This window comes from Nicotiana attenuata, chromosome 7 (genome assembly GCF_001879085.1).
Source record: "Nicotiana attenuata strain UT chromosome 7, NIATTr2, whole genome shotgun sequence".
Taxonomy (NCBI): domain Eukaryota; kingdom Viridiplantae; phylum Streptophyta; class Magnoliopsida; order Solanales; family Solanaceae; genus Nicotiana; species Nicotiana attenuata.
Window position 1 is genome coordinate 9,415,268 of NC_031995.1, and position 24,786 is coordinate 9,440,053.

A 24,786-nucleotide genomic window follows, 5' to 3' on the forward strand; every position below is an offset into this window, starting at 1 on the left:
TCACTAGTGGTAGAAACCCAGTTGCCCACATTATCTTGCAAAGTATTTATTCTATTTCTTTGTCGTCTGTGAAGAGTAGATAGATGATAGAACTTAGTATTGGCATCCCCTTCATTTAACCAATTAATACGTGATTTTAATTGCCAAAATTCTTCTTCTATACGTAGAATATGACTATATTCCAAGGTCAATTGAGTTTCTAAATTTTGTAAGAAAATACTAGTAGGATAATGTATAGAGGATTGTATCCCTAATAATCTAGCCAGTATCTTTCTTTTTTGTTGAAAAATATTACCAAAAGTATTATGATTCCAACGTGTGGCCACTACCTTAAAATTGTTAGTAGTTGCTAGTAAAGGCAGGTTATTCGACCAAGTGGCATGAACAAGTTGTTGGAATTATGGGTAAGATACCCACATCGTCTCAAATCTAAATATCCTATCTTGTATAGATTGAGGAGGTTCTAAGTTAATTAAGATAGGACAATGATCTGAGTGTGTACGAGGAAGATGTGTGACTGTCGTATTTGGATATAGGGTTAACCAGCCGTAATTAGCTAGGAAACGATCAAGCCTTTCTAGTATTGTACGACCATGCCTTTGCTTATTTGTCCATGTAAAACGACTACCTTGATAACCTAGATCAATAAAGCTACAGTAATGCATGCAATTAGCAAATTTATCAGCCCTATTATTGTTCATAGGAAGACCTCCAAATTTTTCTCTAGATTCTAAAACATCATTAAAGTCGCCCCCTATTAACTAGGGCATAGTAGTATTATCATGCAAATTACATAAGTTTTTCCAAAGAATATCAAGCAACTGATAATGACGACTAGCATATATTGCAGATAATATCCAAGGAGGTTTTGTGGGACTAACCTGGACCATGCAGTGTATTTCCTGATCAGAGATTCTCATTTCTGTGAGGTTGATATGAATTGCATTCCACAGCACCGGTAAACCACCTATGAGACCATTTGCAGTACCTTGTGCCATATTTTCAAAACTAAAGTCTTCACACAAGCTTGTATGGTCTTGCATGTGTGTTTCAAGTAAGATAACAAGAGTTGGTCTATGATTATCTAGTAAAGACCTAAAGTGTCTCCTAAATTCTGGATTATGAGAGCCTCTACAATTCCAGACTAGGAAATTCATGTAGGAATTAGGGTTTTCGTGCTGGACCATAGGAGCCTGAGTCATTGGATGGACAGCTGTGGATGTCGTCGGATCCAGACTCAGTGGAAGTTGAAGAAGCGTCGGAATGATCACCGTTGCATATTTCTCAACCTCTGGATTGGTTGTTTGACGAAAGTTGAGACTGCATGTTACCATTTCCGGTGGGCACTTTAGAATGAACTTTTTTTCGAAATGTTCTTTGAGGTTGTAAAATTGAATCCCTTTTAACCACCAAAATTTTGTTCTTGTCTCCCTCATCTCTGCAAGTATTACTGTCAGCTCCTCTCTTGTATCTCTGTTTAGTTCATGTGGAGATTGAGGAGGTGATTGTGTTGGACTGTTTGGTGGGGTGAGACTCTCTAGAGGACTTAGTGGGCTCGAGTAGGGGGAGAGTGGATTGAATGAGTCCAATGGTTGGAACCAAGGTGCATAAACCTGACCCATGTAATGAGGCGGATAGAAGGGTATGGGACTGACTGTTTGGTCCCAAGTCGGGCTCATCTGAGTCATCGGATACGGCCACTGCTGGTGAGTGGAACTGGAAGCCTGGTGTTCCATTGGAAGAGGAGTCTGGGTCGTGTACCATTGATTTTGATGGAAAGCTTCCATTCCCAGCCTCATTCCTTCTGTCACTATTTCTGCTAAATGTGTTGGATTTTGGACTAGTAACACCACCTCTTGGTTGTTCAGTTGCAGAGTGAATACTAGAGCATATCCCTGTAGTCCCATTTCCAACCAAGATTGGAGTGGGAGGTCCGTGGACATGAGCTGAGATGTGTAGATTAGGGGCGATGTGCTCTGAGGCAGTTGAGGTCCCACCATTATTAGATGAGGGAGATCAAAAAACTGGTTGTTGGTTTGTATATTTTCCCTCAGAAACTGACTTTGGCTCGTGCCTATGAAGGTTGGTCTCTGCATTGAGAATAGTAGTTGGTAATTCTTGTGGTTCAGTAGAAGGAGCAGTATTAGGTTTGGTTGTTTGGATGGAGTGGTTGTAGATATTAAGCAGTGAAGGAAATGAGGTAGTGGGTACTTCATCATGATCTTCACATGAAAACTCATCATATTGTTTGCATGGATTTTGGGGAAGTCTAGACTCAGAAGTAGACGAGGTTACTGTAGCATGCATGGTTGGTATTGTATTGTTTTGAGTTGGAGCCAACGTGTCTGGATTATGAGGAGAACTTCCTGAGTTGTTTAAACTTGATTGGGTTGATGATATAAGTAGATGGTGATATTGCAAGGACTGGTGAGGTGTCTTATAGGCCTGAGAAAACGTGTTATAACCAACTAAAGATGGGGAGTTTGGTTCAGATAAACTAGGCTTAGGGTCATTAGGAATTTGATTGGGCGGTGAGGTCGGCAGCCTATTAGGAGTATCAAAGTGGGCTTTTGCATGGTTCTTAGTTAGTATTGTTTCAGCACCTAGATGTTGTGGTATTGGGCTTTGGTAAAAGTTGTCAATCTATAAGTCTGAAGGCCCAACATTCGAAAGTGATTGGAATTTGTTGTTAAATTCCATAACGGGCCTTTGCAGTGTAACTGGCCTTGCAGAAGTGACCCGGCCCAGTACATCTGAGGTAGGGTTACAGAACTGACCTGCAAAGGGCTGTGCTGCTGGTGGCGCCGCCATTGTAGCCGCCTTCCCCTTGTCAAAGTTGGGATGTTTGGGTGGGTATATACTTTTCTTAGTGAAGGTCACTGTTTTCCATTCATTTTCCTTAACAGGTATAGCATCAGGGGTGATATTAGTTTCCAGGTGTTGTATTTTTTTGTTTTGTTCATTGGGAGCATGGACAACTTCAGAGCAACTGGTAGTAGGGTGCCCAAATCTTCCACAGTAGGTACATAGAAGATTTAGTCCTTCATAGAGAAGAGACTGTCTATGGTTCCCTAAATAGAGATGCGTTTTTAAAGGCTTCTCCAAAGGCACCTCAATGCATATGCGTGCATACCTTCCTCGTGTAGTAGATGAGGTACATGTATCTATCTTTAATAGTCGCCCTAACTTTGAACCAACCCTACTTAGTATTTCCAAATCGTAGAACTCTGTAGGCAGTTCAGGTAGTCGTACCCAAATAGCTGAGTAAGTGAGTTGTGTAGAGAAGGCTTTGAATTTTGGCTCCCATCTTCGTATAGTTAGGAAATGACTAAGAATAAACCTGTTTAACCAAAAAATGGGATTTTAGTCAAAGCTAGAATTTAGAAGAACTCGGGTTACTGATAATCAAGAAAATGAATAAAAAAGAAGTAATTCTGGATAACAAGATGATAATCAAAAGAAACCAATAAATCATTGTCTATTCCAATAGTATTTCGCGTCCTTACAACTGATCATACATCTCCCTTTTATAGATCCCTTTGGAAATATGTGTTTTTCTTATAATGAAGCCGTTATGAGTAATTAAAGACATTAAATGTTACGTTACACAATCATTACATTTAAAACATATTCTCTAACATATTCAGCATTCTATACCCATAAAATGACGTATCCGTACTCTTTTGCATTGTCAGATTCATTCCTTCGGATTCTCGAATATAACTGACTTAAATAGGTACGGGCGCCGTGCTACTTATCTGATGTCCCGTGCCTCTTCCTCCTTCTTTGCTCGTGTCTGTTTTACAATTCTTGAATCGTGTCTAATTGTGATTCGTTGACCATTTGACAAATCCACGTGTCCTGACACGTCACCATATATATAAATACAATTTTCCCCAATACAGATAGTCCCCCCACTTTCCATTTATTCATCAATTTGAATATTTGGGAAGTGGAATTCATTTAAAAGAGAATTTTTGTCACCATTAATGCTCTGACAGAATCGACGCTTCAATTGTCACTAATGCATTAGACACGTGTCATCCTCTTATTGGTTCTACTGTTTTGCAGCTCTTTCTTAGGCTTTCTTTTCGGCTTCTCTATTCACGAAGTGTCTTTTCCTTTCAGGCTTATCAACTTTTCTAATGTCGCTTCTTTTTCTTTTCTCAGCAACCATGGGTGTTGTGGAGACTGTGCCCAACTTCCTTGGTTGGGTAGGAAAATTGTTGAAGACCGCTCCAATGGAGGGTAGGTCGTGGAAAAACCTTTCCAACCATTACTGTTGGAAAGTAAAAACTCATGGTAAGAGTTTCTATTTTACCTTGTCTGTATATAAATATTTTATTTGTTCTAACTTTTATCCTTCTTTTTATCAGGATTTGCTATTCGAGGAGTCACTGCAAAGGCAATCATGGCTTCTCGTGACTCTTTGAGTACTCGTACCTCTTCAGCCCAAGATATATTCTTGGGTTCTTCAAAAAGAAAAGCTACTGAGGAAGAAGATTCAGAGGAAGAAGATGAGGGCTCCCTGGTGATGAGACCACGAGCCAGGAGACGTATCGTCTCTGATGACGAGGCTGAAGTCTCCCCTCATCTGTCTCTTTCCGAGCCTGTTGTTACTCCAGTTATCATTCCTGATGATGACGTCTCTCCTCACGACACTCGTGAGTCTATCGATCAACTTTTTGTTAGTGGTTTTGGTAGTGGAAACTTAGGACCTGTTCTAGACGAGCTTCCCTTATCTTCCTTTTCATCTCCTGTACCTGTGATTGCTTCTTTACCTTCATCAACTGTTGCTTCTGTTCCTTCTTCCACTGTTTTTACTCCTTCCACCGCTCCTCCTTTGGCAATTCCTCCACCTATCGTTCACCATACGGAGGTGGGCTCTTCAAGTAGGAGTACTGCTATGAGGAGCGTAACCATTGAGGTTCCTGCTAACAACAGCCTCTTGAGAAAGTCCGGTCAAGCTAATATGTGGCTCGAGCCTTTGATTGGCCCCATCGAGAAACCAAATCTTGAAAGCCATAGCAACCCGACTCTCATGAATGACATAGTGCATGCCACTTTAAAGGTATTTTTCTTTCCTACTTTTCTCCATTCTGTAAAAAATTTCGACTTTGGGATTCTTACTTCTCTTTTTTTTACGTAGGCCAATCTTATTGGCACTAAGCTGATGAGCAGAATCTCCCTCTTGGAGAAGGTAGCACGTGATTTGGAGAAGGCTGCTCATGATGCAGAGAAGGCTGCCCGTGATTACCAGTTGGAGGCAAACAACTGGAAGGAACAGTTTGACAGCGCTGAAATCGACATGGAGGATTTACAAGAGAGAAGAAGTACCTTAGAACAACAAGTACGAGCATTAACTTCGGAGCTGGCGGTTATCAAGGCTTCCTCGAGCCAAGCTGAGAAGGAAAAAGAACGCCTTGAATCCTCCTTTTAAGAACAGCTATCCAAGGCTAGCGAGCAGAATAGGGTATTAAAGGCTCTGTTGGTTCAAAAAGAGGTTTATGCTAGGGAACTTGTGCAAAACCTAACCCCGGCACAAGAGGAACTTCGAGTTTCTGTTGATAAGGTACGTGCTTTAGAGAGCTCACATGCTTTCCTTCAAACTTCTTGTAATTCTGCCTTGGCTGAGAATGAAGAGCTCAAAAGTGAGGTCGCTGCTTAGGAAAAGGATTATGAGATCCTTGAAGAAAAATTTGACGTTGAGGTGAGTTGGGCTTTTCTGAATTCCCGTCGTGATACCTTACTTGAAGTTGGGCAAGAAAGTTTTGACCTGGAGGCTGAATTAGCTAAGGTCAATGAAACCATAGAACAAGCTCAGCAACCGCAGGACTTCCCTTCACCTGTGATTGAAGCTCCCGTGGTTGAGGTTCATGCGGGTATCGCATCTCCTTCAAGCCCAATCGAGCCCACTGCTACAAGCCAAGTTGAAACTACCTCTGCTGAAGCCCTTACTCATGTCGAGCCTGTTGTCGTCGTTGAAGCTCCTGCCCAAGTTGAGCCCGTTGCTGTTGATGCTTCTTCTTCAGTTCCCACATCTTCTTAGAAAATTTATCTTGAATTCCTTATTTTTGTTGCAGGTACCTCTTTGGAAAATCGTGTTAGAAACCCTTGGCTTCATCTAAGGGTTTATTTTTAGAACGCAAGTCCCCAAGTCTTTTGTGGGGCAATTCTGTATAAACAATTTCACAGTTTTTTGATTAAGTTCGCACTTAATCTTAAGTATTTAAGAAGCTTTTGATGTTATTATCTTAGACTTCTGTTTATTCTATTCTTGACTTTATTTTTAAGTACTTATAAAATAGCTTGCATTTTTGCTCTTAAAAAATGCTTCTGTTAATCTCATGACTAAATAGTTTTAAACATGAGTTTTATAAAAGAGGGCCCTTTTATATTTCGACACTTAATGAAGAAGACGTCTCAACTTCATAATGGTGTTAACATACGATAAAAGGAATAGGAACACACATGTTTCTTTGGAATAACATTGACAAGTTTTTATTTTGAACCTTGACAAGTTTTGAATAACATCTTACATGTATTTGAATTACATCTATAACTTTCTCGTGACTGTTTTTTCTTGTAACAGATTTTTAAGAAAAAATAATTAACACGAGGTTTTTCTTTATAACCCGTTTTAGAACAATAAATGCAAGGTTTTTCTTTATAACCTGCTCTAGTACATAGCTTTTACCCTAACTACAATAAGGTTTTCTTTAGCCTTGGCTCATGACATCATGTGACTTTTATTACTCTGCACTTGACTTTTTCAGGCTTGATTTTTCTTCAATCTTCTCTGCCTTCTTTATATATACTTGTATCTGATAATCCATTTTATTTTAGTCTAACTTCCCTTGTTGCGTCAACCATTTCGAACAACAATGACAACATTCAGGGAAACCAAGAAAATCAAACAACCCAGCAAATTCAGGGAGATCCACAGAATAACAACGTACTGATTACTTCTCCACAAGGCTCTCCACGGCGGTCTCGTGAAGGCACTCCTGATGGGCCTCATACAGATGGACAAGCTCAATTCGAGAATGTTGAAACTATGGATGAGGCTTTACAAAAAATTATTGCTTCTCAAGTCAATAAAGTTCTTCAGGCTTTTGTTAGCCAATTACCTGTTGCACCACCCACACCCACACCAAATAATAACACTCTAGAGAACCCGCGTTCCGGATTCGTTAATTCAGGTAGTGGTGGAACCCCCAGCGAATCACAGGAGGGAGAACCAGGTAATTTAGTTAATTCTAATTTACAAAATTTAGTACTAACATTGCAGAAACAGCTCAAGGAGCAAAATGACCGCATAGAGCAAATACCCGGGGTGCCACCAGTGGTCAAAGGGGTAGATATGGATAGATATTCACAACAACCATGGAAGCCAAGTGTTGCTCCACTTCCAATTCCCAAAAAGTTCAAAATGCCTGATATTCCAAAATATGATGGAACGACAGACCCACGAGACCACGTGACTGCATTCACCACGGGCGCAAAAGGCAATGATTTGACTAAGCAGGAGATTGAATCAGTATTAGTCAAAAAATTTGGTGAAACACTCACCAAAGGAGCGTTAACATGGTATTCTCTTTTACCTGAAAATTTTATAAATTCTTTTGCTGAGCTTGTAGATTCTTTCATCAAAGCACACTCGGGAGCTCAAAAGTAGAAAAAATAATGGAGGATATTTTTAAAATCAAGTAGGGGGACTCAGAACTACTTAGGGAATTCGTGGACAGATTTAACGAGAAAGAATGACATTTCCATGTGTACCTGACAACTGGGCGGCTATAGCTTTCGCAAGTAATTTGAACGAAAAAAGCTCGGAAGCTACGAGGAAACTCAAGGAAAGCCTTCGAGAATTCCCCGCTACAACGTGGAATGATGTTTATAACAGGTATAGCACGAAGCTGAGGATTGAGGAAGATACTGTTCCACGATTTCAAAAAGAAGAAAAGGTAAGTTCAAGACGTTCAGAGTCCGAAAAAAGATACAGTAAAAACAGGTACGAGCCATACATGGGACCTGCGGGAAGAGACTCACGGTCAAAACAGGATAACCGGAGGTACGATCACAGATCAAGGAATAGAGAGTCAGGATCATCATCAAGATTTGGGAGTGGCCGAAGCGCACGTGAGCCACGAGACAATGATGGAGGTCTAAAGGCAAGGTTTGGCGGTTATAACTTCAATGTGAGCACTTCTGAACTCGTGGCTGTTTTAAGAAGTATGGGAGATAAGGTACGGTGGCCCAAGGAAACGGAACCAATTTGTTTAACCAAAAAATGGGATTTTAGTCAAAGCTAGAATTTAGAAGAATTCGGGTTACTGATAATCAAGAAAATGAATAAAAAAGAAGTAATTCTGGATAACAAGATGATAATCAAAAGAAACCAATAAATCACTGTCTATTCCAATAGTATTTCGCGTCCTTACAACTGATCATACATCTCCCTTTTATAGATCCCTTTGGAAATATGAGTTTTCTTATAATGAAGCCGTTATGAGTAATTAAAGACATTAAATGTTACGTTACACAATCATTACATTTAAAACATATTCTCTAACGTATTCAGCATTCTATACCCATAAAATGACGTATCCGTACTCTTTTGCATTGTCAGATTCATTCCTTCGGATTCTCGAATATAACTGACTTAAATAGGTACGGACGCCGTGCTACTTATCTGATGTCCCGTGCCTCTTCCTACTTCTTTGCTCGTGTCTGTTTTACAATTCTTGAATCGTGTCTAATTGTGATTCATTGACCATTTGACCAATCCACGTGTCCTGACACGTCACCATATATATAAATACAATTTTTTCTAATACAAAACCATGGGCCACCATGTAGAGCCTTAATCATATTTTCTTCTCTTTGGAACTTAATGAGGAAAAAATCAAAGCCCAAATCGATGAGTGGAAGAACCTCTGATGCTTTCCATAGAGTCATCAGTTTATCACGCATGACTTGATGAGTAATCCGTTTACCAAAAAGCTTAACTATGATAGAGTATTTCCATATAAACGGGATTTATCAGTTGATGTAATTGGTATAAATGTGTCTTCGTCAGTAGGGTTATGGAGTACTTCATCTGCTAGGTCTGAAGAATTTAAGGAAGGTATTTGGTTGGTTAGAGTTGGCAGAAGGTATTTATCCGTTAGTAAAGTTTGTAGGAAAGTAGCTGGTTGCGTATTCATATTTGTGTCGTTGATTTGCATAGATCCTATATCGGAGGGTCATTGATTTGGTTAAGTTGTTGCAGGTTTTGCTGAGAGTCAGACATGGTGAATCTAAAAGTGTTGAAGAGGATCCCATTAAATCTATTTGAATTTGACTGATGCACTTTTGCGTTTTGCTTCTGTTGGAACCAGCGTTTTTTTTTTTTTTGAGCAAACAGGAAATATATATATTAAGGTTACGGAACATGCATTACATGGGATTTGTAGTTAGTGTCACATAGGACACTGTAATTACCTAAGCTTGCTAACATATTACAAGCATCATATGATAAAAGTTTTTCAAAAACACATTGTTCTAAAACATCTCATTGTACTAGGAATTTAACATCTTGGGGGAGGAGGGGGGGCAACAAAAACTTTCTTCTTCTTCCTTGTATTAGCAATACCCATGCATGCTAGCTGGAACCAGCGTTCCTAGTTTGTTTGCTTCTTTTTAAGTGTTTTTCTTTTGGTTTTTTTTGTCTTCTTCTTTTATATTAATTAATTTTCTTTTTTTGTTTAAATTACTAAATAATCCCTAAATTAAATTAGGGTTATTACATCGTCTAACTCGGATTTTTTTTTCAAAAAATGTAATTTTCCTTGTTAAAAAAATAATGTTATTTATATATTTGATAGTATCTTATCATACATGATTTATAAAATGTTAAATATAAGCATAGTTCGCAATGTTAAATGAATTTATTAAAATTTTATTGTTTAGTTTGGTTAAAGAATGTAACTTTTTATGGTAGTTCGTTTATATGTTAGTTTATTTCTTTTTCATTTGTTATTATAGTTTGTATTTTGTCTTTTTTAATTTTTATGTTAGTACTATATTATTTATGATGTAATTGTTAGCGTTGGTTGAGAGAATGAGTAGTTGTCTCCTAATATGATTTTGGACAATCCTTCCTTCGTGACTTAGTTTTTTGGGTTGAAATGAGCTCAAAGCCATATTTTCACTGTTATGACTTATATGTTAGTTATTTTTTTCGTATTAAGTAGAACTAGTATTAGTACCCGCGCGATGCGCAGACATAAAGCATATCAAATTATGATTTAGGTTATTTAAATTATGTGCAAATAACCTTAAATTAAACCTTCTATATATATAAATTATAAATAATTATTTGATATTAATTATAAGAAGCAGGACATGAAACTATTTTTCAAATCTCATAGTGGATAATTTGTTTTCTTTTTCTATATTTGTAATAACCCAACCCCTTGATTTTGGCACTTGTAGTATATTTTACGGTCAATATTAAAGAATACTATACATGTAACATTGTGATGTCTTGTTTGAGCACATTAAATTATATTATTTTAGCAAAATTCTTACTACCACTTTATTTTTCATCTCAAATTCAAATATTATTATCCTTCTACATTTGTAGACATAATTATTTTCTCTTTTTTGTTCCTTGCTTATAGTTTTTGCATTATTTATTACTTAATAATGTTATACTATATGTGATCTTTTATTAATCTTGTTTATTACCCTTTTAATAATCATCAATAAATGTAAAAAAAAAAATTATTCTTGAAATTTAATGTAGTTTTACACTATTATCCACTTACTCGGATCTCTTTCATCATTTAAATCTATTAATAATATTTTTGAGTACTATTTAATAATTTAATTTGGTCATTTTTAATAAATTTAAAAATATAATTATCCTCGCACTATCTTTATTTTCCTCTTTATACATATTTTTTTACCTACACTCAAAATAAACAGAATTTCAATTTTCTATTTAATTAAAAATTCAACTGAAGTATGATACATTTCATAATTTGATAGTTCTCTATCGGGAACATATATATCACATTTTATTTTAAAATATAACTTTGAATCAGTCTAAAAATTAATATATAAGTTCTTTTATAATGTTTCAAATCTATCAAATGTTCTTATAATTATTTTTTGTATTACGTGCATCTATTTTGTAATCTATTGATACAAATTTGGCTTTTAATAACTTTATAATCTCAAATTCAAATAGTCTTTCCCTTTCATTTGTAATACTAAATTTTTAATAATTTAACATAATTTTGCTATTTTTTTAATCTAATATATAGTCTTATTACGTTATGTGACTTTTCATTAACTTGTAACTTTATTTAATATCATTATCAACTACTATTCTTTAATATAATATAGATAAATATATAATTTTTTTTAATCATAAAATAAGTATTTATTTTGTTTTAAAAATATTGCTTGAAATTTTTAAATTATTTAATTTTTAATAATATTTTTAAGTATTGTATATTGTATATTTACTGTATTTTATTTTCTAAACGTATGATTATAAATATCCTCACATTATCTCTAATTTATTTTTATTATTCAATATTTTTAGTTTTTGATTTTATCTATTAGACTTGAGTTACGTGGACTTGTCCATATTATGACTTTTCTCATCACAATATAAAAAAAAATTCTCCTCTCAAGTTTAAATTAGTTTTTACCCCTTTTCTCTGTGATAAAAATCTGAATTTTTATTTTTTTCTCTATTTATTATTTATTTTTGATATTATATTATTCAATTCCTAATATTATTACAATGTCATGTGATTTTTATTATCTTGTTTGAATTTAATATCTATTTCTACCACACTCATTCTAATATAATATCGATAAAAATTAAATAACTTTTTCATCTCAAATTCAAATAATTTTTATCATTCTACTTTCTAAATTGGACCGTATTTTCAAAAATTTATGTTATGCTTTCAAACTTAATTCAAATATTAATCATACAAAAATATTTTCTTAATTGTTTGAATACATTATATCTAAACGTTGTAATATTTAACGTATAAAATATTTGTTTGCCCGATTTATCAATATTAATATGACTTTATTATTCTTGTTATTAAAATAGTTTTTACTGATTATCTAGACGTTTATTTCTTTATCATTTGTTATTATAGTTTGTATTTTGTGTTTTTTAATTTTTATGTTAGTACTATATTATTTATGATGTAATTGTTAGCATTGGTTGAGAGAATGAGTTGTTGTCTCCTAATATGATTTTGGACAATCCCCCCTTCGTGACTTAGTTTTTTGGGTTGAATTGAGCTCAAAGCCATATTTTCACTGTTATGACTTATATGTTAGTTTTTTTTTTTTCGTATTAAGTAGAATGAGGTATAATTTAAAAAGTAGTAAGAATTAGAAAAAGAATTAGGAACCATCACTTGTTTTGATGATGCTATATATAACACATTTCCAGCTGTCGAAACATGTGTAAAAACTTGCTCCTGCTTTAGGAAACTTTGATGTTGCTACTCTAGATAGGACATTTAAGATCATCAGCCAGACAATCACAGTGTAATAAAAATCATTTAACATGTAAGTACTTAGTAAATTTAATATATCACAAAAAATGGTTTAATCAGTTTTTTCAAATATTGAGAAATACCTAAGCAATCAAACTAAAGGGTTGATCAAGTCTTTAATTGTCACGATCCAAAATCTACTAAAGGTCGTGATGACGCCGGGCACCATTGTCAGGCAAGCCAACACTAAATACTAGTAACTTCTCTGTTTAGATATTTCTGAATTCTCTCTTTTTATACATTTAAACAATAAAGAATAAATTTCACTGAATAAATAATGTAATCTTTAACAATTTCAAAATAATGACTAATCCTCTCGACATCCCAGAACACAAGTGCATGAGCAATTACTAAGGAATCGAATAAAGTACAATAACTGTCCGAAATACAAATTTGGACAGAAAATAAATATAATATGCTGAAAGAGACTATACTAGCTGCGTGGTCGTCTCGAGAAATGCAGCTCACCTAGTCCCCGCATCTTCCATGTTGCTACGCCCAGTAGGCCGCTAGAAATACTAGTACCTGTGCAACAAAAATGCATAGCAAGTGTAGCATGAGTACGAAAACAACATGTACTCAGTAAGTATCCCGTCTAATCTCGAAGAAGTAGAGACAAGAGGTCGACTTCGACACTTACTAGTGGTCCAATAATGATAAATCATTGATATAATAAATCAAAGATTTTTTTATAAACATGATTGTAATTCAGTAGAATGAAACAAGTAAACAGTTCTTTCTTTTATAGGAAATTCTCAAATCTCTTATCATCATTTATACATTTGCTCTCAAGCCGGGAAGAAACAATATCAACTTTGATAAATTTCAAGACAAGCAATACAAGCATGCGCAAATCATGCCGAGGTCGTACGGCCCGATCCAACAATATTTAAACCGTGCACTGCCAGAGGGTCGAATGGCGCGAACCATAGATGCATCTATTTAATCTACTGAGGCGTTCGGCCCGCTCCACAATATATAAATACATTCAAACAGTCAATCAAGAGTTCATCAAGGAGCAATTATCCAAGTAAAAGGCAAATTTCGCTTTTAAATATCAAGTAAACGATAGCTAGTCTTTTAGATATTCATTTACACATTCGATATGTTTTAAGCACTTTTAAATTGACAACGAGATTTCAAATATTGCAAGTAAAGCATGCTTTTGGGTCTTAGACTACCCGGACTTAAGCATAATAGTAGCTACGCACGGACTCTCGTCACCTCGTGCGTACGTAGCCCCCACAAATAGCAGCACTTATTCAATTAATTCACCTATGAGGACAATTCCCTCTTACAAGGTTAGAAAGGAGACTCACCTCGCTCCGAAGCCTATATCCAAATTCAAGAACGCGCTCAAACCTCCAAATTGGAGCCGAACGATCCAAAACTATTCAAATGGTGTAAGAACTAGTCAATTCATGCTCAAAAGTTCATATTCTACTTATTAAACCAATTTCCCAATCCTAAATGCAAGGTTCCTAAAATTCATCCCCGGGCCCACGTGCCCGGATTCCGGAAATTTTTGAAGAAAGTTGTTACCCATAACCTAAGGATCAATAATATATATTTTCTACTTCATTCCATAACAAATTTCGTGGTTAAATCTTATTTTTTTATCAAAACCCTAGGTTTTACTCAATTCCCATTTTTACTAATTTTTGTGTGTTAATTTACCCAAAACCCCAAGTATTAAACTCACATTGAGTAGAAATAACTTACCTCACAATGCTAGGTTGAAATCCCCTCTTTGAAAGCTCCCAAATCGCTCAAGTGTAGAAGTGAAATGAAATAAATGGCCTAAGTCCCGTTTTTAAAAGCTGGACACAGGCCTCTGATGTCGCATTTGCGACACCAGGTTCGCAAATGCGAGGGTCGCAATTGCGACAAAAGCCTCGCAAATGCGAAGCCTGCTCCCCCCTGACATCGTCGCATTTGCGACAAGAAGATCGCAAATGCGAGCTTCGCAAATGCGAAGATTGCATCGCAAATGCGACTCCCGACTGGACTGGCCCATTTCGCAAATGCGATAAGGGTTTCGCAAATGCGAACCCTTCAGGCCTCGCAAAAGCGACCATTTGTCGCAAATGCGAACCATCCCCTCAGCCGCCCAGGTTTGCAAATGAATAGCACCTCGCAAATGCAATGACCGCATTTGCGACCACAACATTGCAATTGCAATCATACCAGTACCAACAATCCCATTTCTTAGCAAAATGCTCTGAAGCTACTCCGAAACTCACCCGAGCCCCCGGGGCTCCAAACCAAACACCCGCACAAGTCTAAAAACATAACACGTACTTGCTCGAAGCCTCAAATCACATCAAACAACGCTAAAACCATGAATCGCACTCCAATTCAAGCTTAATGAACTTTAAGATTTCAAACTTCTACTTTCAATGTTTAAACCTATCAAATCACGTCCGATTGACCTCAAATTTTGCACACAAGTCATAGTCGACATTACGGACCTACTCCAACTTCCGGAATCGGAATCAGACCCCGATATCAAAAAGTCAACTCTCGGTCAAACTTCCCAAAAACCTTCAAATTTCTATCTTTAGCCAAATCACTCCAAAATGACCCACGGACCTCCGAATTCACTTCCGATCGCGCTCCCAATACCAGAATCACCACACTGAGCTATTCCCAGAATCGAAATCCCAAAAAAGACTTTGATAACACTGAAATGCACTTCAACCCAAACTTATGAAATTCTTCCAAAAATGCCAACTTCCACAATAGGCGCCGAAACGTTCCCGGGTCTTCCAAAACCCAGTCCGGACATACGCCCAAGTCCGAAATCATCATACGAACCTGCTGGAACCTTTGAATCCCGATTCCGAGGTCGTTTACTCAAAAATCCAATCTTATATAATTCTTTCAACTTAAAGCTCCCGAAATGAGAATTCTCTCTCCAAATCAACTCCGAACTTCCCGGAATTCAATTTCGACCACGCGTACAAGTCATAATACCTAAAGTGAGCTACTCAGGCTTCAAACCGCTGAACGACGTGCTAGAGCTCAGAACGACCGGTCGGGTCGTTACATTCACTCCTACTTAAACACACGTTCGTCCTCGAACGTGCTGAGAACTGCACCGAAGTTGTCCGAAATCACTCTTTAGCACCTTGAGTACATTAACTCGATCAAACCTGAAGATGTTCTCTTTTATTCAAACAAATAAGCTTAGAACCCAATTCCAACATCCGAAATTCTCCGCCAGGCCTGCTTCCCATATGTGAACACCGTATCAATCACTACATGAGGTACCAGAACATGATTGCATACCTTTGCTGAATTCTCACCATGCACCATATCATTCACAGGACCATAATAACATTCTCTGATCATAATAACCAACATTCCCTGAATCTGATGCTCACAACGCGCCTCATGATATATATAAGTCTTGTTCCAACTCTCGCAATACCGCCACGACAGAAGAGACGTGTAGAAATCCATAACCAACTGCCAAGTCAACAAATCATTGAGGCTACACTCCTGACAAGAACATTACCTCCTTCTGAACCAAATAAGGATCTTTGCTCTTTAATATACTTCATACAATCCGATTGCACTGATCCTAGATCCAATAACATTGTGTCACCCAGTACGAACTGCTCAGGCAACAAGCCACCCCTGACATGATCAAAAATCTCGTATGATGCCACAACGTGCCAATAGGCTACCAACTCGAACCTGATACATAAGGAAAATGAACTCTGGAAGGGACTACTCACATCACACAACTAATATGGACTTCGCTCAGAAAATGGGAAACAAAACACACAGAATAGAATATAAGGGACTGTAATTATCATCACACTGTTACGACGTGCAACCCGATCCAAACAACATACTCATGGCGGCATGCCACCCGTTCCACACATAGAATCCACATAAGGAGGTACACATCGAGCTAAATTGCTCATTACAACACAATACCGAATATCGGTCACAAGCATGCTAAGTGCATAATACCATCCTTGAGGGGACATATAGGGCCATAAGCTAACAAACTCGAGCACAACTGAGGTGCGATACATGTTCTGAAACTAAAGAGCCACCATGTTCTCATAACACCATCGCTACGCGGAACCTCAACACGTAAGAAATTTACCAAGCCATTTCGCAACTCACACGGCACAATGTAGCATTACATGAAATAGCCGACGACGAAATAACATCCAACGTCCAAATACTCCTCCATAAGGAGAGATATGATGGAATGAACACATTCGGCCTGATATAGAGCCCATATTCATATTCAAATCCATCCACAGGCCTCAAACCGATTCTGATCGTACCGAACTAGGCCAATAATCTTTTCTGGGTCCATAATAACTCCTTTTTCCCATAACACACAAGAAAAACCATCATAATCGAAGTAATCCTCCACAGTCCATAACCCAATAAGCTGCGTGCCCTTCAGGCATAAGTTCTCAAATTAACAATATCACCACAATCTCCATACTTGGTTTCATTCTCCAATCAATCAAGTGACTACATGACACACTTATACAATCTTCTCATGAGACACGTTCCTACGACCTTCCGTAACAGATAACAAGTCTGCACATCCATACTATCGGCCGCACTAACGCTAAAAAGCGATCAAGAATCCATAACCAGGATGCAAAGCCCATTTCACAAAACACCGATCCCAGGTGACACTGAAGACGATGCCAACTTACTCTAAACATTCAAATCCTGTTCATGCTCCAAGCTCGTGACATCCTTGTCAACACCAAACCGCAACCTTGTTCCTCACCTTCAAATTCCATACCACTCACTGCACCTAACATGCCAACATGCAATAGTACGAGAATCTCATCACAACTCCTGAACCACTAACATGGTAAACACTTCCTCACATGGAAACTCTCTGCTTAACTCATTCCAAGAGAAACATAGCAACACACGAGTGAATTCTCTCAACCGTAGAAGATGCAATTCTTCAAGTAGTGGCCTAAGCCACCATAGCTCTTTTCGGGATCTGCCTACACATAGCAGGCCATAATACTAGAATACTTCCGAATAAAATCAATTACGGTGGATGACAAGCCTCGCACATACCATCACAAATCACTTGCATAACTTAATCATGCTGAAGGAACTGATCACTGCCACCAGTATGCCAATTCAACCATAGCTAACCAATCCAACCTCTTCCAATTTATCCTTAATTGTCTTAGAATAATAATAACTTCATTCAACACATAATGCACTCAACCCGAGTGGCCTTGTAACACGAGACCATGCTGTCTCAAATCCCACGAACCACCTCATACCTTCCTTGTGCGCATATTCGCATCTCAACTGGTACATCCATTCTGATAATTCTCTACGAATTGGAAGTCCTTTTCTCCCTTTCCTCCCAATGCTACACTGCAAGTCAAAACATCATAGAACATTCTGAGCCTCTTATCATAAGCTGCTTTACAAGCTCGATTCTTAAACATATCGCGGGCTTGAATCCTTAGGCACCGCATTTTTAACCTTTGAATTCACTAGCACCGTTATTGAGAGTCACCCACTCTGACATGGTCTCGAATATAATCAACTCCAACGCTCCGCTAGCCCATGACCGCCCTCTCAAAGAAGCACCCGGCCGAATCACCTTCCTTGCAACTCACTTCTACGCGAAGCATAATTCCTGAGTCTTCCCAAAGCCTGAACATGAATCGATGATGCCAATTATAGAACACATTCTTCAATTCCTTTGCTCAAATTACTACTGGTGTTCTCTTTCCTTAGCCGAAACAACTTACCAATACGCCGATAACCCGAAACCTCACAAGAAGATAATCATACAACTCAATCGTAGGCGGTGGGACTCTCCCACTTAGCTTGAAGCCACCATTACGCAACTCTGGAATCCAACCAGATTCTTTCTTCATTGTTGACATGATCTAGCACAACCAACCCACCAAGCTCCTCGAACTCTTTCTGTAAACCATTTATGAATACTCTGAATCATTAACCACATTCACATGTTCGACCTCCTTACCAGATAGCCAGTAGGATTCTTCACAGAAGCTTCGCCAACCACACGATCGTTGATCTGCTCACAGGATATAACCCACCTGTGGAGATTACACGCCGACATCTTTCAACGCCGCTGCACGAGGCACCATCACTACATCGTTTATAACCCATCATGAGCTCGTGCTCATCCACCAGTTGTACTAGTCCGTTCACTTCTTAGGGACATTAACTAAATGTGCGACAATATCTTCCAATTCAAAGTTATGTTGTATCCTTTTTCATATCAAGCAACTCCTTTCCGTCATATCAGACTGTTGTTGTTTGCCTTTCCTGTTTGCACGATTCAATGCCTTGAACACTTTCTTAGGATCTGATAATGCTTCGAACAATTCACCAGTTCTTGAGGAGTTTATAGGCATGCACCTGTACAACCACGACTACAAACGTTAGAATTTCAATGGTCAGTTTAAATTGAAGAAAATTGACTACACTAAGAATTTTTGCACTTTTTTTTAACTGTCAATAACACTGTTAATCCCCCGGCAACGGCACCAAAATTTGATCACGCCCAACTATGCCTTATAAAAAGGACAAAGCGGTTGCTGCAAATATATTCCGGTTAACAAGTCTGAAGTTGAATCCCACGGGGAATTAACCTATCAATCACAGCTATCGGACTCACAGAAATTCACGTATTCAATCTTGAGAGATATTTGAGTAACAAATTGGGTGTTTATTAACTAAATATTATGTAATAAAAATGCAGTAATTAAGAACTAGCTATAAACGGTTTGCAAGCAAGAATGAGAATGGTCTAAGGTTCTAATTTCCCCTCTTGTCGGAATCCTTTCCGCTATGTTTGTTATAAATTTGCCTAAGTTTTCTCTATCGATCATGAGCACTCTGACTGTGGTAACTCTCTCCCAAGTAATTACAACAATATACTAGACATATTCTCCTGAATTACGCTAGCTGGCCTTAGTTACAACTTACTTAGATCGCACCCAAGGTTTCGTTATCCCTAATCCCACCTTTAAACCCTTCATATTGATCCCTCATATATGTTAGGAGTGGTGTTGTTCAACAACTACCTAAATATACACTCTCTCCTGAGTAATGCATACTAAATAGGTACAGCCGATTGAGGGCCTTTCAATAAACAACAATCACAAAATAGTTAAACAAATAGAGAAAATACTAGGGCAAATCTATATTAACATAATGCGAAATTCATCCTCCAAGAGGTTCCATCAAAACCCTAGATTAGAAGTTTAGCTATGAATAATCGATTTCACAATCATCACGATATAATTCATCCTCAATGATAAAAATAAGAAGAAGAAAGGTAAAAACTCTATGCCGAATCATCTGCTTTGCTTCTTGCCTGTTCTTGCCTTCAAAAACACTTCAAAACCTCGATATCCTCTTTTTGGGTGAGCTGGGCTTTTTATAGGTCAAGGAGAGTCGTCCTGGAAATTACACAATTGACCTTGCATTATTTGGCTCGGAACACCCCGTCCGCGACCGCGGATAGACCGCGGATTTGGCATAACTTCTGTCCGCGGTCGCAAACCTGACCGCGGACCTGGGCGCGGATTGGGTCCTTGCTCTTTCTTCTCCTTTTCGATCGTGTTATCCTCCGATTGGCCTTCCATGCTCCATATTGACTCCAAAACACTCTTTTAGCTTCCTCCTAGCTCGGAATGGCTCCTGCAAAGCATAAAACTCTTAATTAGAGCATTTTGTTATCTTTTACAGTCAAACATTAATAAAGTGCGGCCAAATTAGAGTGTAAATATTAGCTAAATTGCATGATTATCATCTATTATCAACACATCCTCGAGCAATGAAACCACACTCTACAACGGTCTAACTTCACTGAGCGACTCCCCTAACTCGTCGCACCAAGAACATTTTATAGGAATTGAGCCCTGTAGTGTAACATCTTCGCCTCAAGAGCTGACTCTCCCATGGCACGCAATATTCCTAACTTTACTCACTTACTCTAACACAAAGGTTAAGACTCACCTTTTCTTCGTGAATCAAATGCCCTTTCATAAAAAATGAGAGTGGTTCCACACACAATAACAGTTAAGAACAATTAGGAACTCAAGATAGAAAGAATTCACTCACTCTCAAAAAGAACATTCATATGCCACAAAAAAATGTACCATAGGCTTGCCCGTAGTGTACTACTCCACTAATCGAGCTCATTCAGTCTAGGATCAATTAGGACTTCATTTGGTTATAATATAGGCCGCGGGACATGTAGGAAACATTTAGGTATAAGAGTGACTACACCTCCCTAAGCACTTTAATACATACACTTTAACCTTTAAAACCCCACACTTATGTCAAACCATGACTCCACCTTCACATCATTATATCTTAAACCCAATCTTCTTTAAGCACAATTACATCAAGAGCCACCACTTATCAAGGAATATTTTTTTTTCCACAACAATGCAACTATTATTTTCCTTCTCTTTCAATTCAAGTGGCTCTTACTTTTTCAAACAGTGCATCATTCTCCTTATTTCATTAGTTCCACTCAAAAGCCAAACCAACCACCCCACACTTTAACTTTTACAAAGTTCATAACAATTCAAGTGCTTATGAGAGGTAAAAAGGTTCAAATAGATGGTTAATTCAAACAATTGGGTAAGGCTTGTAATGTGTTTTCCAAAGAAATAGGATTATAGGCTCAAAGGGGTCAACTACGATACATAACAATTAGGCGGGTAAAATATATATATATATATATACTATACTTTATATATATATACTTATAATATATATTGGTTTAGCAAAGAAATGCCTATATCATTTCCAAGACTGAACAAACTACTATTTCGCTTTGCAAACACACAGGGCAAGTTCTAGGCATCCAATGCAGTGCACACAATACAACAATCCTCACACACACATGGCACATGATTCACTCCAGATTGGATCATCGAAACGCTCTAGTCAGAGTATTTAAGCCAAATTAAGAACATACAATCTAAGGCACTCTAATAAGAATCAACAATTGAGCTTGAGCGTCACACTAAAGTATCTACTGTATTCAAGGCACAATGACGTTAAGGGATCCTCCTTCCATATTAGCCCTTAGCCCACAAGTACCTAATTAAAAAAAATAACTAACCCGGTTCAAACAAAAACTCTTGGAAAAGAATCGCGGTCAAAAGAAAAACCAAGGGGTAATTGATACACTACCTACAAAAGAAAATCTTTTTTTTATATATCGACTTAGACCCTCAAGAAACCCGTCGAGTGATATCCGTCGTCGGGACAAGTCGAAAATATGAAATTTTCACACATTTAGATTACTAACCAAAAACCAAAATCAAACTAACCAAAGACTACAATCAAAATAGAATCAAGCTACATTCCTATATATACACAACATACCAACGAAGTAACCCCCACCCCACACTTAAAAAAAATGTCATGTCCTCATGTCATAAAATAGAAAGTAATGCAAGGAAAAGGAACTTCCCTGGAAGATCAGTCTTGATCAGAGACAGTGCCGGGGTCTAAGTGACATGCCCTCCCCAGCGCACGCAACCAGCCCATGATTTTCTTCTCTGATTTAGCATTCTGGGTGGCCAAGGCATCAACTCTAGTCCCCAAGTCTGTGACAGTAGTATGTAGCCCTTCCATTTCCTGCTCTAAGGATACCAGCCGTGTAACCCGACCAACTCTGGATGGCCCTTCGACTTCCGCAACATGCTCATGGGAGGGCGACTCAGCCCCCACTTCATCCTACTCATCATCTCCCTCCTTGAATGCCTCAGAATCCTGACTATCAATTGAACAGGCTGCCTCCGTCTTTTTCCCAATGGTGACCTTGGAAGCCCGGAACATTGTGTCTTTCTTCACCTTGCCGTCTACATGGGGGTTCTCTGATACCCATACAGCCCGACACAATCTAGTGACCAGAGATGGGAGAAGAACCCATACCGCCTCAGAGTTGAACGGATGAACATCTTCGAGTGAATAACCTTGGCCACATAAAAAATTGTGGCCATTCATGAAGCATCAGATCAAAGTCGCTCGCGGTCTATTGACTTCAGTGGTGTTGTGGGATGGCAACAGTCGACTGTTGATGATGTACAACCAACACTTACCTTCAAAGGTGAGTGAGGCGGAGTGAAACTTCGATCCCTGAACAACCCACACTACCTCCTTGTCTGGTTTACAGATAGTTTGGAAAAACAATTGCCAATTTGTGGGTTCTCGCTTGTAAGTATCATAGTAATCCACCTCCCCAGTAAATGCAGGTAAGCAATATACTCTCCTGATAGCTTCAATCGAGGCATTCACCCTCTTCTGTCGCACAACACAAACGTGATCCTCATGTTCGGGGACAGTTGGCATAGAATTCCCTAACAAGCAACAAGTTACCTTCCTCCGGCTCCTCGAAGAAGATATCGAGCCTGCACCTACTTAGCTCCCTATACATATTGGGGCACTCAGCCTGGAGGGAACCCCTTTCAACTCTCTGTGCTGGTACCGGCTTTCTAATACCCTTTTCACCGAAACGGTCTTGGGCAGCTCTGGAGACAAACCGGGTGCTATCAAATTGCCCTGAACTGGCTGATGCCCGTGCCCGGGACGAACCACCGGTAGTGCGTCTCTTCTTGGAAGATCTCATTGTACCTACACAACAACCACTATTATCAAGAATCGGCGGAATAGGTGACCCAAGAGCGGTTACTCAGACTTCATGCGCCCCCTGGGTCACAATTTATACTAGAAAGTTCATTGGGGTAATTCAATAAATACCTCCTATGCATATGCCCTCCAATGTACCAAAGGACCCAATTAAACCCTCATTCCTCACAACTCAACAAGTTTTTTTATTTATTTATTTTTCAGCCCAATCAACCTAATGTACTCACATATCAACACTTATACCAACAAATACACATAGATAAGAGTACCTAGATTTCTACTTTCTTACAACTACAATAGAAGAGACAAAGAATGAAAAGAAAAGAAAAAAATCAAAAAGAACAAAACAAAAGAAACTAAAAGAAGAGAGTAGAATCATATACTTACTTGAGAACCTTGTGATGATCGGAGATGGAAGAGTGGGTGAGTAGAGAGGAGGAAGAAGAGAAAGGAATTTGGTGAAGAAAGGGGAGGGGCTGCGTTAGAATGTTTTGGTAGGGGGAGGGTTCTGTTTATTTTTGTGTTGTTGGTTCTGATTAAGGGGCAGGGGGGATAAACGAACGTGGGATGGGATGAAGGGGAAGGGTTTTAAAAAAAACTAATTAAAAAGGGGGGGGGGGAGAAAAGAAATTTTTTTTTATACCTGACGTCGCCAGGTCCGCGGTCGGATCCGCGGTCAGATCCACGCCCGCAGACAGAACATTTGCAAAATCCGCGGTTGATCCGCGGTCAGGTCCGCGGCCGCGGATTAGGCGTCCAAGTTTTTTTTTTTTTTATGTTTATGCCTATCTCCGGGATACTTACGTAACCCCGACGAATACAACAAATCAATGGGTTGCCTCCTATGAAGCGCCTGATTTAACGTCGCGGCACGACACAGATAAGCGTATTTACGGTATGCTCAACTGTGGAGGCTCGATCAAATGGGTCACTGACACTTCCTTTGCTTCCTTCATGCCAACATAATGCTTTAATCTATGCCCATTGACTCTAAACGTGCGAGAGTCATTACTCGCAACAATCTCTACGGCACCCGTGGATGAATTTCAACCACACGAAGAGGCCCTGACCATCGTGATTTCAATTTGCCCGAAAACAACTTCAGACGTGAGTTGTATAGCAATATCGTATCTCCTGATTTAAAATTCCGCTCAATAATATTCCTATCATGTATCATCTTCATTCTCTCCTTGTATAATCTTGTGCTCTCAAAAGCGTGATATCTAAACTCATCCAGCTCATGCAATTCCGTCACTCTACTTATTCCTGCCGCTTCACTATCAAGATTCAACTGTCTCAACGCCCACCAAGCTTTATGCTCCAACTCTACTGGTGAATGACACGCCTTCCCAAACACCAACTTGTATGGAGACATGCCAATTGGAGTTTTGAAAGCGGTTCGATACACCCAAAGTGCATCTTCTAACTTCCTCGCCCAATCTGTTCTAGTAGCATTCACAGTCTTAGTTAGCACACTCTTTATTTCTCTATTCGAGACTTCCACTTGCCCGCTTGTTTGTGGATGATATGGGGT

General features: G+C 38.5%; 1 protein-coding gene across 1 annotated transcript; it reads right to left on the reverse strand.

Annotated features, from left to right (window-relative positions):
* Positions 2,644–3,701, reverse strand: LOC109229834. The gene is made up of 2 exons (XM_019395384.1): positions 3,640–3,701; positions 2,644–3,340 (listed from the first exon to the last, which is right to left on the reverse strand). The coding sequence occupies exons 1-2, from the start codon at positions 3,699–3,701 to the stop codon at positions 2,644–2,646; spliced, it is 759 nt and encodes a 252-aa protein (XP_019250929.1).